The sequence below is a fragment of the Rhopalosiphum padi genome, chromosome 4 (assembly GCF_020882245.1).
Source record: "Rhopalosiphum padi isolate XX-2018 chromosome 4, ASM2088224v1, whole genome shotgun sequence".
Lineage (NCBI taxonomy): Eukaryota > Metazoa > Arthropoda > Insecta > Hemiptera > Aphididae > Rhopalosiphum > Rhopalosiphum padi.
Window position 1 is genome coordinate 27,512,641 of NC_083600.1, and position 15,446 is coordinate 27,528,086.

At 30.8% G+C, this 15,446-nt stretch overlaps 2 protein-coding genes across 5 annotated transcripts in view; one reads left to right on the top strand and one right to left on the bottom strand.

Moving 5' to 3' along the window:
- LOC132929351 (uncharacterized) overlaps positions 1 to 7,775 on the top strand; it is a 40,569-nt gene extending 32,794 nt beyond the window's left edge. For 2 of the 3 annotated variants that reach the window (XM_060994659.1, XM_060994658.1), the window contains exon 9: positions 1,784 to 7,775. In XM_060994659.1, coding sequence (XP_060850642.1) covers positions 1,784 to 2,865 — 1,082 coding nt within the window. In that variant the 3' untranslated portion in view covers positions 2,866 to 7,775. Of the gene's footprint in view, positions 1 to 869; positions 1,054 to 1,783 lie in introns of all 3 variants that reach the window. The other variant, XM_060994660.1, reaches the window with a different exon arrangement.
- On the bottom strand, positions 7,583 to 15,285 carry LOC132929352 (RNA polymerase-associated protein CTR9 homolog). Of its 2 annotated transcripts, none has more exons than XM_060994663.1 (19): positions 15,012 to 15,285; positions 14,089 to 14,187; positions 13,779 to 14,018; positions 13,130 to 13,702; positions 12,945 to 13,064; positions 12,743 to 12,874; positions 12,503 to 12,681; positions 12,222 to 12,430; positions 11,975 to 12,156; positions 11,737 to 11,917; positions 11,255 to 11,403; positions 11,070 to 11,186; positions 10,858 to 11,003; positions 10,361 to 10,798; positions 10,057 to 10,177; positions 9,867 to 9,994; positions 9,753 to 9,782; positions 9,228 to 9,647; positions 7,583 to 8,279 (listed from the first exon to the last, which is right to left on the bottom strand). In XM_060994663.1, exons 1-19 carry the CDS (start codon positions 15,051 to 15,053, stop codon positions 8,234 to 8,236), a joined length of 3,552 nt encoding a protein of 1,183 aa, XP_060850646.1. In that variant the 5' UTR covers positions 15,054 to 15,285; the 3' UTR covers positions 7,583 to 8,233. The 2 variants fall into 2 exon arrangements, with proteins under 2 accessions (XP_060850646.1, XP_060850645.1); XM_060994662.1 differs by having other exon boundaries at positions 9,753 to 9,785; positions 15,012 to 15,284.
- Between the last annotated feature and the right edge of the window lie 161 nt (positions 15,286 to 15,446).

A 15,446-nucleotide genomic window follows, 5' to 3' on the forward strand; every position in this document is an offset into this window, starting at 1 on the left:
ATATTATTATAATTTATAATTTTTTTACATTTAAATATTACTTTAGTTCGGATATAACTCAATAAAATATTAGTTTGTTTTTAAATAATTTATTCTTCCCTCATATCTTTAATTAATAGTAATTTCTAATATATTATAAAATTATACTAAATTGATTTTTATAATATTGTTCTTTTACCTCGCCAGTAAAACTATATTATTATAGACTAATAGTTTTATTTATTCTTCCTAATAAATATTTTGTTCACTAAATACACAAAATGTGTTACTAAGTTTTGTAATTACAATATAATAGCCGTATAGGTATATCAAACAATATTGTTTAAGTATAATATAAGTATAATAATGCAAATTATTTTATTATATGTACTTTTTTTATTTAAATATAATATATTATATTATATATAATGTAAGTCGCGCTTGTCCCTCCCCCTCAAAAAAAATTAATAACAATAAGACAATAATAAATAGTGTATTTTGTTTACAATTTTAAATGTTTAAAAATAAATTGCTTTCACAGCTAAATTACATTTTTTTAATGTTTCATGAAGTTATTTAATAATATTTCCTAAATTGTGAGGTACAACACAACCAAACTGTTGATTGTGCATTTTGCCATTCCATTTTATATTCTATATAGTGCCATTTCGTGCATGTGTTTTCTCAACGCGATTTTATTATTTCACTGCGCCATATGCATTATTTATTATATTGTTTTCAACCTGCTGTAAAATATTGAGCTTTATCATGTCGTTCATTAAAATTAATTTTGATTATTATTATTATTATTATTATTATTATATTGAGAAAAATTTTTTTATTTCTTTTGCGATTGTTGAGAATTCACTTTTCGGCACGAATAATTACAGATCGGCCCAGTCCCGGTTCGACGACTATGGACGACGTCCTAAACTCATTGTTAGGGTTGCAGCTTCAAGGGACGACCGCTAATAACGCTAGGTATCATCAACACCGTCGCGGCAGCGATGCCAACGAAAGCAGCGGTAGAGACCTTAGACGAAGGCCCTACGCTGCTTCAGGTATGGCCAACGTGTAAGTGTGTTAAAAATGCGTTTGTATAGAAATCGCAACAACGACTAAATCAAAATCATTTTCCCCGCCATTCCAGCAGTATTATTTCTATTTATTCTTCAACCGTAGTTGCTGTGTGAATGTTTTATGTAGTATAATATTATATATTTTAGTAGACGTAACTATACCTATTTATTATACCTATATAATTCGTACAATACAAATATTATATCATTATATGCATTAGTATAGTATCTTTAGTCGTGTTTGTGTGCTATATAGTATCGTTTTAGAAATTTTTGAAAAAAAAAATTGGAATTGATCGAACTTGTTTTTTAAAAAAGTTTTAAACCCAAACTTAAACTTAATTTTATTTTTTTTTTAACTGTTTGAACTCAAACTTTGAAACTTGATCAAATTTTTAAAAATTAACCCTAGCAAATTTCAAAGCACAATAGCAATAAAACCGTATTGACACTTGCGAAAAAACAAAAAAGATTAGATTAAATCTGTCATTGAACTCAAACATTTCGAACTTGATTACGTTGATAATATAGTCAAAGTTCAATTCATCGCAAATTTCTTAAACTCCGAGGTATTTGAAGAATAATTTTAAAACCCATCTCTGACAAAAAAAAAAAAACAAAAAAAAATCACCATCATATAATATACCATATCTAGATATAGAGTCTTGCTCCTCGTTGCATTATAGTCTAATCTATGTTGAACCGTGTGCGTACGGTGCGTACAGTTTCAGGTAACGCGTCGGCGGCTGTGGCACAATCAGCATCGGCGCCTCCAAAAAAACAACACCAAGCGGCGGGTCCCCATCTGCCGGGTGTCTCTGCGGGAGCGATCCGTTGCCGGTACTCGGAGTGTCAGCTGACGGCCACCGTTACCGAGGCCCGGCGCACGTTCAAGATGTGCCACAACTGCAATCACATGTACTGCTCGAGGCGCTGCCGGCGCGCGCACTGGCAGAACCACCGGAAAACGTGCTTGAACCGGCGCACGGCCGCGCTGTGCCCGTCCATCGTGGACGCGATCAGGGCGAACGACCGGTGCGCCGAGCGGCTGTCGACGATCGCGCGGCGCGGTTATCTGACGCACGGCCGCGGGGCCGTCAAGTGCTATTTCTCGGGCGTCGAGCTGGCTGACAAGTTCGTGCGGGGCGGTGGCGACGACATGCAGTGCGAACCGGTGTACGCCAAGTGGACGGACATCGACCCGGACCTGGACGCGCTCGGGCAGCTCTGCAAGACGTACAACCCGGACACGCGGTACGTGCTGCACGTGTCTGTGTGCGTGTTGAGCGAGGTGCCCGGCCCGGGGCCTGTGCAGTGGGAGCGGCACGTGGTGTACAAGTGCGCCAAGATGCACCTGGACAAGAGTCTGCGCGCCGCTGTTACTCATCCACCGCCGTCGGCCTCCGCCGAAGCATCCGGACCAGCAGCGGACGACGGTACGGCCGGTGCCCCGGACACGCTGATACTGACCTCGTTGCCGGGACGCGACCGACGGGACGTGCGCACCGCCCGCCGCGTGTGCTTCGTCAACGTGCAGCGGCACCTCCGGCAGAGGGGTGTCGAGCTCCGTCACCAGTTCCCGGACGTGCACCAGAAGCTGTGCGAGTACGTGGACGGCGGCCCGGACGTCACGTTCACGCCGGTCACGGTGTACCCGCGGGACAGGGCGTCCGGCAAGACGTTCATGTGCATCATCATGCCGGACACGGAGCCCGAGAAGCTGAGCCTGTTGCCCGGGGACAGTGCCACGGTGCAGACCATCGACATCGGTCGAGAATTCGCCGCCACTGATAGCCGCAGTCAGTAAACTCCGTTCTATCTACTCATGGGCGTGTCTCTGCGCGTTGCATTTCCTTCCGCGTACCTGCAGTATGCCTATATTTACGGCCCGCAGTGCACGTGATTTGGAATGCTTCGAATGTTTAGTATACCACCAAGGCCCCTCGTAAAATAATATTATAATATGATATTATTACTCGTATGTTGAACCTTTAAAATATTTACACGAATTAAATTGCAGCAAATTTTACATGCGCAGACCCGTCTCCTGCAATTGCTAGGAAACTCGAAGACAAAATGTTTTATTCCGACTTTATAGAGTATAAACACTACGAACTTTATACAGTCGTTTGTAGCTCTCCCGCAATATGGCATAAATTTACATTATGCTGCAGTAATCGTAGATTTTAAATAAAAATAAATTATAAAGTTTAAAAGGGAATATTGATACCTAATTAGTTATACCTATAGTTATTGATGGGCTCGAACGCGGCGTTGAGACACTACGTATTGCCCTAGCGTATACATTGACAAGTTATTAGGTTACCTATTAATATAAATTTTGCATATTATTTAGTATTGTATTTATTATTGTTTATAATATTTGCCTTTATTTACTTATTATTATTATTACATTATTAATTATGTTATTCGTTGTTTTATTATTATTACTATTGTTGTTATTACATTTATACATATAATAATATTAATATACCTACACTCAAGTGTATTAATTTAATAATATTATGTACTTATTCGATTGGGTTAGATTTGCGCGTCAAAGATCTTGTGTAGGTACTAACGTATAGTGGCTAATATAGAGACTATTAAAAAAAATCTAAATATCAGTTAGGTATCCTAATAAAAATGCATTTTATATTAAGGATATTTGCTGTAATGTGAATAATTTCTTACTCGAATTGTGTATACTTATTTAAAAATTTATTTTTAATTCTTCAGCTAGTTTTATAAACTTGTCGAGTAAAATAACACATGTACCTAATGTAGGCATAGATAATTTAGCAAAAGTTTAGATGTGGTGGATGTCTAAATATTTTTCAATTAAGCTCACATTTAAGGAACCAACTAATCCTTAGGTATAACAACACTCCCCTATTTTTTTCAAATATCTTCATTTTTTTATAAAAATTATTACCTATATTTACCTATCGTAGAATAATAGATAATAAAACAATGATATTTGACATTATATCTAAAAATAACGATGGGACTGATGGGTAACTATATAGACTGTAGTATTACTAGCTCATAATAATCAAACATATATTTGTGTAACAGTAAAAATCAAAAAGTTTCTAATTTAAGTTAATTTGTATTAATTGAATTGAATACTTGAAATTGTATTGCTCCAATATTATAAATTTACAAATATTAGGTACAAAAACAAAGTTTAGTAGAATCCGCTTATTTGGGACACCGCATAAAGGTGACAACCGCTTAATAGGGACAGATTGGCATAGTCCCGAACGAATTTATCGGCTTATTAGTTATTTGGTTAATGGTGACAAATAGGTCACCGCCCAATGTGTCCCATGCAATTAAGCGGATTCTACTGTATATAAAAAATAATATAAGCCTTACACTCGTCAAACGTGAGATAATCTGAGAGTAATAATCCCTTATAATTCCCCCTCCACTATAAATGTTGATGAACTACGAGCATTGGTACACATTATACATAAAAGTATATACAGTATAATAGAATCCGCTTATTTGGAACACCACATAAAGGGGACAACCGCTTAATAGAGACAGATTGTCATAGTCCCGGACGAATGTATCGGTTTATTAGTTATTCGGTTAATCGGGACAAATAGGTCACCGCCCAATGTGTCCCAATTAAGCGGATTCTACTGTATACCTACCAAGAGAATATTACTATTATATTACCTAAAGAGTATTGGCTATAATATTATTATTTATTATGTAGAATGTTGATAGGGGTAGGTACCTATACAATGTATACAGGTTTCAAAGATTTCGAACTGTTCATAGTATGCTATTGTTATGTTCCAAGGTGTTCGTAATGCAACGACAATAATATGAATAAATTGCATCAGACAATGCGTTATTTTATATGTATTGTATACACTTGTTAATTTATTTCCATCATCTCCATACACCCACGATCCATCCGGCACACATATGTATCTGCACTATTGCACTATATATATGATACGGACAATACATAATATCATAGGCTTAATCCGGTGTGATGAAAGCAGTTATCCCCTGACATTTTGTAGTGGTGGTAAAGACGTCGTTTTACCTCTCAGTTTTCAGCTATATGTAGTAAATAAGTTATTCATTAAATATTACAACACGTTTTTTTGTTTTTGTATAGTACATTAGTACCCATTATGTTCCACAAGCTTGAATATTATTTTTCTATATGTGTTTCGTGTAGGTAGGTATAATTACTAATTACTATTTTGTTACTAAAATATTTATAAATTCTATTGCCTAGGCGGCTAGGCATAAAGTATATTATTGTATATCCAATATCCATAATATAGCACTTAAGGAGTCGCCAATTATAATACGATTAAAAGGTATTAACCTGACATATTTTCATTAATTTTACAATATTATTCTACAAAATGTCAAGGGATGCTACATAAAATGTTTAATTGTGTAAATCTATAGAGTATACTCTATACTATTTGTAATTTATTTAAAGGGATGAAGGGTGTCACGTCTAATGGAGAAGCAATATTTAATTTTTTTTTAAATTATACAAAAATTAAAATTTAATTATTACATATTTGGCTAAAGCTATGTTTTATCGACATCACATATCGAAATAATTGGGTAGTACTTGAATTAGTACTTTAATTAGCCCGGGAAATGTAAACATTGTCGAATAGTGTACATCTTTGCTCGCGCATAAACTATACCTTAGTTCCTAGGCTAGCGGTTCCCAAACTTTTTTGATTCGCGCATCCTCAAATAAAAAAAAAAATAATTGCATCTAACCAAAACTTTTTTTTCTATTTTTGGGTGTATATTATACGTATATTATTTTTGTTCATGAAATATTAGTGGAACTTTCACTATAACCTATTATACAGTACCTACACACTAAACACCCTCATACAAATATCTGACGAACCTTAACATAAGCCACCTATTTGATAGTTGCGCCAATATGGCTATATATAGGTACCTATAATTTCCCATTTATACCGTATTACCTATAACTTATATAAGATATGTGAGTGTATAACGTATCGATTCGTAATACATACAATAGTAATACTTACCATAAACATATTGAATATTAGAATCTAGTTTTATTATAATTTTTAGATACTGTAATCGACATTTTTACCGATTCGTACAGTTCGATATTTATGAGATCTATGCGATGGAGGCCGTTGGCATTATGAGTGTAATCACGTTGCAGCGTGATTTTTATTTTTTTATTTTATTGTTATATTATACAATGCACAGTAACTATTGATACGGTTATATTATATACCTAAATAGTGAAAATCGTATTATATTGAAATTGAATTTTTGTAATACATTAATACTTACCTATCAATATATATATATATATATAACATTTATATTAATTATTATTGCTCGTTAAAAAATAGCGTGTTGTTAAAAATTTGTTTTTATATTACCAGCTATTATAATATGTAATTACTAATTGTTATACATTATATTATAGTTAACATTTTATTTATATTTCGTTGAAATTCTAACAATTAATACAATTACAACTATGATTTTTTTATATATCATTGGTCATATATTAATTTTATTTTCAATTTACTCCAAAATCTTGCAGTTAACTTCACTCCTTTGAACTTTTGAGCTATATTATATATTTATATACTGTGTGTCACTGTGTCCCAGAAAACAGAGTGCACTATATCACTCATAACCCTTTAAATATTTTTCAATTCTGTTTGCACCCTGTTTTCTGGAACACGCCTAAGTACTGAAGCGTCTGGCTTTGAGTAACACTAACTAGTAACTACAAAGATACTACTTCAAGGGAGGCCTCTATATATATATATATATCATGTATGTGATATGTCTGTAATTGGTAGATTTGGATGGAGATGTGAACACGGGATAGCTTTGAGAAAGTAGAACTAAAATTAAATTGCAGACACAATGGTCAATGGTATATGAACTGTTCAAAAGTTCCTTTCATATTTATAAAGACAGCATTCAAAAACTCATTTTTACAAAAAAGTCAGGTTGGTAGATTGTCCAAACAAGGAGAGTACCTAAACTTAAACCTCATCAAAAACGGTAAAAACCAAACATGTAGTATGGAAAAAGGTATTATTTTAGGAGAAATAAATTTGAGTGATTTTTTAACATGAAATCCATTATTTTACAGAATATGGAGAAAAGCACAATATACCGCTAGTCATTAGATGATGTGAATTGTGTTCGAGGCCATGGTTTTCAACCTTTTTTTGTTCACAGCACGCTTGAGCATTTTATGAAAATCTTGGGACACAATATATATACTATGATATGTATAAATTATTTATATTTCCAATAATTTTACAGAACATCTAAGGCCAGTTCACTGTCCCAGTACACTAGTGTTCTGTGGCACACCAATTGATAATCACTGAGTTAAGATATTAGAATGATATGAATATAAATACAATAAATTGGTGGAGAAAGCTGAGCTACAAAGCATTGAAGATAATTGACTAGAGCATAAATAATACCAAAACAAATGCATTAAATAAATCAATAAAAATATGAAGTATAATTATTTATTACATTAACAGCAATTATTTCCCTATTCAGTCTGTTATTATCCACTTAATAATTGTCAAAAAGACAACAATAAGGAGTTAATACTATATTGAATGTAACAGAAAATTGTTATTAGTGGTAAAAAGAATAATTAAAATAACACTATTTTAAAATTAAAAATATCCTTACTTATTAATGTACAGAGAACTTGAGTAGTTATGTCACACAAATAAAAGTAAAACTAATACAGCAAAAAAAAAAAAAAAACTATTACTCAATAATATTATTAAAAATTAAATATTGTGTTTTTTTTTATGATGAATAAATAAAATAATAAAAACCTAATTTAAAAATTACATAAACTTGATTTCTAATTTAATTTTCATACTGTTATTTATATTTTTATTTAAGATGTTTACACAATTGAAAATATATACATAGATATTATTTTTTTTGGCTATGCAATAATTTTAAAACTCCCGGTTTAAAAATATGAATTATTTTGGGATTAAATTACATTTTAATTGTAGTTTGTTTTGAATAGAATTATAAATGTCAACAAAAATTGAAAATAATATAACACTTTTTAGGTTTTAAAAATTAGTTATAATATTAAATTTTTCATTTATAAAGTTTAATTATGTAGCTGGTGAAGCTGAGCCGGATCTAGAACCTGATCTGCTCCTGTAAAAAAAAAATATATTATATCAAAATTAGCAATTACCAACTATGTATAATTTTATATTACATCAACATACTATTGTAAAGTTAACCAATCCAGAATTTAAATAGTGAATAATTAGTAATCTATTTAAACTTGTTGTATTTTAACATTCAGAAAAAAGAAAATTTTAAATTTTAATAAATTATACATACTACTATAGTGCAGTGTTTCTTTAACTGTGATCCGCGGAACCCCAGGGTTCCACGAAACTTAAGTTTTTTTTTTCAAAATATTCAAAATATTAAATAAATAAATACTATTTATTTATAAAATATTAATATATTTTTATTTTACGTTTAGTTAATTACAGTATGAAATGTACGTTAAATAATAGTATATACTATATAGTCAATATTATTTTGTACTAATACAATATAAGAAAGGTCAATATTATAATTATAATAAAAGTAAAATATTATATTACTTTTGAACGTTATGATACCTTCTAAATAAATAATTTTATTACATTTTGCTGTATTTAGTATATTAGATATATTATCATTGTTGCCGTTTATTGTCATGTTTAGTAGTATACTCCTTTTTTGAAGATAATTTTGATAGGGGTTCCGCTTAAAAAATATTATTATTTAGTGTTCCGTGATTTCAAAAAGTTTAAGAAACACTGCTATAGTGAAACCAACTAATAAGAGTTAAATTCAGTGGCCAAAAAATAAAAAATAAAAATAAATGTTAAATATTGAAATTAATGTTAACAAAAATTATAATTTATTATAGTTTCACTGATTTATGAATACATTATAAAATTTAACTAAAAACAAAAGTACACTGATTTAAATGATATTTTCAATAAAATAAATAATAATTAAAATATATAAATATAATGTTAAAACATGATTCATCTTAAAATGTTTGTATTAATACATTAAACTATAAAAATCTATATTTACCTAGATCTAGAAGGAGATCTGCTGCCAGATTTGGAGTGCGAATTAGATGCAGACCTACTTCTTGAATGGGCTGGTGAATTAGAAGCAGAACGACTACCAGATTTTGATCGCGCTGGTGATCTTGATACTGACTTAGATTTACTACGAGATTGTGAGCGTGATTTGGAACCAGATGCAGAGCGAGACCTAGATCGGCTATTAGATCTTGAATGACTACGTGAAGGGGAACGACTTCCTGACCGAGATCGACTGCCAGAATGTGAACGGCTACCAGAACGAGATCTACTACCTGAACGTGATCTAGATCTTGAACGACTGCGTGAAACACTTTTAGATTTTGATCTAGATCTACGTGAACCAGATCGAGATCTGGATGGGCTTCTAGATTTATGACTACCGGAACGTGAACGAGACTCTGAGCTGTAAATTATATTATGATTAATTGCTGTGGTAATGTCAAAAATCATAATAACATAGTGTGTGATATATACAAAAGATATCATACAAAGAATTAATAGTACTTACCTTGAATGTGATCTTCTAGTATTCTTTGAACTACTGAAAAAATATTTTTAAATATTATGTTTAACAAATAAGTTATAACTTGAATTTATAATAATAGTAAAGTATTATACTAACTGTCCAGAAATTCGTTTTTTTACTTCACCGTCACTACTATCATCCTCACTAGTAGATATAGTTGCTTTGGATACAACTCTAAGTTTCTGTTTAGATGATAACACAGGTCCTTTCTTATTACTTGTAGACTAAACACAAAATTTTTTATTAGACTGTTTTGTTTATGTACACATTTAAATTAAAAACTTACTGAACGCCCTTTCTTTGTTGCAATTCTATCACTTCCACCAGACCCTCCTGATCCAACACTATCTCTTCTCCGTTTAGATCCACCTCTTTTTTTCTTTTCTTTATCTCCACCAGTACCACCACTGCAATAAAACAATAATATAATTTTCTAATATGAGTATTATTTAATTGTGATGTATGTATTTAAATTCATAACTTAATGGTTGAATTGAAGAAAAACTGATGATTATAATAAATAATGAATAATAATTATAATCACGCATAATTGATTAATACAATAAAAATCAATGCGTAAAAAATATTACCTTTTCCTTGATTTGTTAGATTTTGAAGGTCTAGGACTTCTATTTCCACCTGGTTCAGATGCAATACTTCCACCAGAATCTGAACCGTAGTTTTCACGACGTTTTCCTTTACTCTTAGGTTTTTCTAAAACGGGGTCAAATACTAGAGCATTCTTTGTTTTTTCTCTATATTCTTGACGTTTTAACAGCATTTCTTTTCTTTGTTCTTCTTGTTTTTGCAATGCTTTAGTCTGCTCTTCAATCTGTTTAACACGGAATAATTCTCGTTCCTCTTCCTGCTTACGACGCATTTCACGCTCATCGTTATCCATCTTGCGTGCTCGTGCCACATGGTATTGTGCTTGAGACAGTAAATCTTGACACTGTTTAGCTTCAATATCAGCCAAACTAACATCATATCTCATACGGTCACCATGAACAGATAAATATTGGAAATATCTGAAAAACAATACATATTATAGTACTTATGATAATATTTAACAAACCAGTAATTATACTTATGTGATAATCCAAGTTCATGTACAGCTTTCAGTACATCTTTCAAGTTTGATTTTTCATCTTTCAGTATTTGAGCTGCTAGTTTTTGTAGGACAAAAGCAATATTATAAATTATAACTGTATCTTGAGGAGCAACCCTTCGAGCCTAGCATCAAATAAAAATTGTACATGACTGCATTAGTTTATAAAACAAATAATTATTTTTACCCACTTTCAAAAACACTGTTTTTGCTTCTTTTAACTTTCCTGCTCTGAAGTATGCGCGCCCAAGATATTGAAGTACTTCAACACTATCATGTTTGAAAAATTTCTTCATACAATTTTCATACTATAACATATTATATAAACATATAGTCATATTTAATAACACTTTTAATCTGAAAAATTCCAACATACCATTTGAATAGCACTAATATACTGTTTTTGTTCAATGTATATATGTGCAATATTCAACCAGACGTCACAAAAATCAGCAGTAGCTTCTCTTACTTGAGCAAATATATCTCTTGCCTCATTTATACAATGTTTATGTGCCATAACACAACCTAATACACATAATTATTTTGAATAAATTGTAATAAATTAGTAAATTTATTATTTGTTTGTTATTCTTTTATTATTCATTTATATACATAAATGTATTAAAATATAAATTAAATGTAATATTACTCCCCAGCAAAATAATTCTAGAATAAAAACTGCACTTAACTGTATTATTATAGTACAAATACAAAATGAAATAAAATTCTAATTATTTTTAAAATAACTTCATTGTGTATGAAATTAAATAATATATCTATGCCTCATTTCACCACAGTTTAAACAAAACTCAACAAGATTCTGGTGACTAACCTAATTATATATATAAAATCACTAACCAATTCCATTAGCAGCCCAAATGTTCCTTGGGTCATTTTTCAATACTTTTGTAAAAAACTGTAATGCCAAATCTTGGTGTCTTTTTTCCTGATCCTTATTTCTAGTTGGTTGATGTAGAGTTTGTAACCAAACATTTCCCAAAGCAATTAATGAGTATGAATCATTTAATGTTGATGGATTCTTAAAACAATAACAGTTATTATATTTTAATTATATATAAGCTTTACTTTGACTCACCTTCAGCACACGTTCAAATTTTTTTTGCCCAGGACCCCATTCCATTTTGGCTAAATGCAAGTTTCCAAGTAGTGACCAGGCATCAGGATGTTCATTGTCAATACGCAATGCTTCTTTAAACCAATCGGAAGCTTCATAAATTTGGTTACGATCTCTAGCCATACATCCCAAACGCAAATAACCTGCAATTTAAAATTATATAACTATACCAATCATAACATAAAATTAAATCAAATAGTTTGAATACAATCAATATAATTAGGATGCTCCTTGAGAATATCTTTGTAAAAAGTTTCGGCCTTTTGAAACTGGCATTGCGCTTCAAAAATTCTTGCCAAATTGTAAGTGGTTGTAACAGCAATAGAATTATAATGCTGTGGGTCAGCTTCAACCATTTTCTTGGACAAACTCAAAGATTCTTCAAGTTTAGAACGAGCTTCGTCCATATTTTTAAGCCTGTAATTATAATAGAAATAATTAAATCAATCTTTATTTTAATAATTTATAAGACTTTGACATAATTTATACCTATAATTTAATGCAGCTACATTATTAAGTATTTCAGGTGGAATGTAACTATTTGCACTGTTGCGCATTAAAACCATGGCTTTACCATATGCAGCTAATGATGCTTGTAAATCTGATTGCTCTAATATTTGAGCTAATTCTACCCAAGCTTCTACATCATCTGGGAAATGTTCTGTAACCTACATCATAAAATATAAATTAAAGTTTTTACATTTAATTTTTAATTTTTAAACATCATACTTTTTTTAAATGACTTTTTGCAATGTCACGCTTCTGTTGATTTTTTGAATCGGCGTACAATGAACCAAGGATTTTCATTGCTTCATAATTTCCTGGATGAGCTTTAAGTACTTTTTCAAAACACTGAGCCGCCTAAAAAAATTCCAAAATAATACATTTAAATAAATTTATATGATGAAAAAAATGTATGAATAAATATTACATTTTCCATATCGCCTCCATAAATATACATTTGACCAAGGCCATAATGTGGGAGTACAAATGTAACCGGTGCAAACTGAGTTGCTTGATAATAATATTGAAATGCTTGGTCATAATTATTCTAAAAATTGTATCATATTAAAATTATGTAAAATAATATATATATATAAAAAAAAACCGTATTACCTGTACATGAAATGCTCTAGCCATTTGATAACAACTTTCTGCTCTCATAGCTTCATTCTCTGTATTTTGTAGAGCATGTCTAGCAAGTAATTCAGATTTGGTATAATCTTTCTTAAAGAAAAAATGATTTGATAAATGATTTAATACCATTGGATTGGTGGTATCAATCGTATATGCTTTTGACAACATATTTACACCTAATTTGATGTCACCAGGATTTTCACCATTCAGCTTCATGATAGCTAGACCTACTAATGCACCAACACACTTGGAGTCTAACTGCAAAGCACGTTCAAATGCTAATCTAGCTTTTTCTATATTTCCTAATTTCAAAAAACAATGTGCCATGCCTAGACGAACATCAGCGGGACACTGAGGGTTAGAGCGCAATGCTTTTTTATAATAGGCTAGAGCTCCTCTGTAGTCCTTCCTGTTAAATGCAATACATGCTTTGCCTAATTGAGCTGGTATATTATTAGATGATTGATTCAGTACAAAATTGAACTGAGCATCTGCTTGCTCAATTTTATCACCTTCTAATAAGCAGAAGAAAGCGCGACCCAATAAATGATTCTATAAGTTTTAAAAAAATTCAATTAAATTTTGAAAACATATAGATATAATATACAAATTGTAACAATATTCTTACCGTATCATACATAATAATTTTATCTGCTGTTGTATAAAGTTGTGTGGCCTTGGTAAAAAGTTCACGGCGTTTATCTTTACTTTTTTCTCGATTAGCAGTTTGCACGTAATATGCTGCTAACATATCTAGAGCTCTCATTTGATCCTTATCACTATCTTTATATTCTAAACTTGCATTACTACGTGATGACTCCAACAACCTAACTAAAGCAGCTGAATTTCCTCTTTTGTAATACTCCAACTAAAATTTATTATAAAAAAAATTATTCTATATTTCTATTCAAGTCAGTTTATTTAATAAAAAGACATACAGCTAAATTGACCCATATATGCAAATTTGAATGTTCCGACTTTAAAATGCCAAGTACTTCGTCATACTCTGGCAGTTTGTCTAGTTGTATTTCAATAACCTAAAAAAATAATATTAATATTTTCAGTTAGATATTAATATGAAATATTGCAGGTAATATAGAATATATAGGATGTAAACAGCAAATAAACATTTTTTTTTTATAATTATTTATTAAAATTAAATAATTTAAACAAAACAAGATAGATAATACACCATTAATAAATTGTATTATTTTTGGAAAACATACATTTATCTTTAAAAACATTATTAATACTAACAAATAAAAATGTAGGGTTTTTTTTAATGATAAAAGTAATAGTAATGTTGATAGAATAAACTAATATTGCAATAACTTTAATTAGTTTTATTTTATATTTTTCATGATATCAACTGCTTTTCATAAACATATCCATAATATTCATGCAATGTTTGTTGAACAATATAATATTATACTATACTAATAGAATACAGTGATTTATGGTGAGTACTCTTAAAATCTCAGGTAATAATTTATTTTTAAAAATTAATATTATCGTAACTATGATCATGTCTTACAATTATTATCATTTTTTTATTTAAAATTACAAAAAGTTCAAAATAACATCCAACTGTACAATTATCCAACAATATTTTAACATGAAAATACCGTTCAAAATAACATACCACTATGTGAATTAATAATATTTATTTTCAAATTCTAAACATATTTATTTAATTATCCATTATATAATAAGAAGGTACATTAAAAGGCAACATTTATAAATTGTATAGCACAGAACTATAGTCTATAAACCCAAAATCCATAAACTTTAAAAGAAATTTTAGGTTTGTATACTATAGTGAAAATTTTAGCCTCGAAGGTAAAGTAACAACATTACATACCTCGTCTGAGTCCTTCAATGGTATTTCGATTGGGTTGACCATTTTGAGATGGTCAAGCGTAAAATGTGCGAACGAAATAACTTACTTAACAAAAATAATTTACTATAATAAAATCATTGTAAAATGATAACGTAAATTTAAAAAAATAATACACTTCAAAAAATATTCTGTGGAATAACTAAGAAAATAAAATGAAGTACAACACTTCCAACAACAGCTTCCAGGATTCAGGATTTGAGTCCGGGATCCTCCAGACACTTGGCTTGTTGTTATCGCGATACCGTTTGCGGCTCTTGATAACAAGGGATGTTGGCAGATCTGTGGTCATTACCAACATAAGCGAATATGCATGGAATATACTATATACATGGTATTTACCATATATTCACCTTATTCACCTCGTAGTGTGATAAATGATAAAAATAGTCGGTTGAT